General features: G+C 22.7%; 1 protein-coding gene across 1 annotated transcript; it reads right to left on the reverse strand.

The window, feature by feature from the left end:
- PmUG01_14066000 (conserved Plasmodium protein, unknown function) lies at nt 1-379 on the reverse strand (the record flags this gene model as incomplete). The annotated part of the gene is made up of 2 exons (XM_029008245.1): nt 1-70; nt 249-379. 2 exons carry the CDS (start codon nt 377-379, stop codon nt 1-3), a joined length of 201 nt encoding a protein of 66 aa, XP_028864553.1.
- Nucleotides 380-889: the final 510 nt, after the last annotated feature.

The following is an 889-nucleotide window of genomic DNA, read 5'->3' on the forward strand; positions in this document are numbered from 1 at the left end:
TTAATAAGAACCCATCCACCTGTAATAGTACCCTCTGAAATGTCTTCTATTTTTATACTGTTTTTTTGTCCTATATAGAAATATTAAAAAAAAATTTATCAAAAAAGTATATAATGTATGGATAGCCTTTTAAAATTAAACATTTATGACATAATTCAATAAGGAAAAGAATTTTAATAAATGTACTCATCATGTACTTGGTAAGACTAATTTTATGCAGCATCTTTTCTTTTTTTTTTATGAGAAACCTGCAACGATCAACTCTTTGAGTTTGTTTACGGGGACGTAATAAATGATAGGGGATAAGAAGTATTGACATGGCACTATGTATATTAAACGACTTTTTTAAAAACGAATTGACGTGCAGTTGTAGCAACATGATATATATTTTAATTATATATTATGTTTTATATATTGTGTTTTATATACTGTGTTTTATATACTGTGTTTTATATACTGTGTTTTATATACTGTGTTTTATACATTATGTTTTATATATCATGTTTTATATTTTATGTTTTATATATCATGTTTTATATATCATGTTTTATATATCATGTTTTATATATCATGTTTTATATATCATGTTTTATATATCATGTTTTATATATCATGTTTTATATATCATGTTTTATATATCATGTTTTATATATCATGTTTTATATATCATGTTTTATATATCATGTTTTATATTTTATGTATGTGTAATTGCTGTTATTCTATTTAACAGAAAAATTCTTTAGCATATGAAAAAAAAATTATCTTATTTTGAGTTGATGTTCCTCCCGTATACTACATAACTATGCATACGCATTCATATATATATATATATATATATATAAGTGCTTATGTACCCATGAAGGCATACATAAGGACTGTTTAACCAACT

This window comes from Plasmodium malariae (genome assembly GCF_900090045.1).
Source record: "Plasmodium malariae genome assembly, chromosome: 14".
Classification (NCBI taxonomy): Eukaryota; Apicomplexa; class Aconoidasida; order Haemosporida; family Plasmodiidae; genus Plasmodium; species Plasmodium malariae.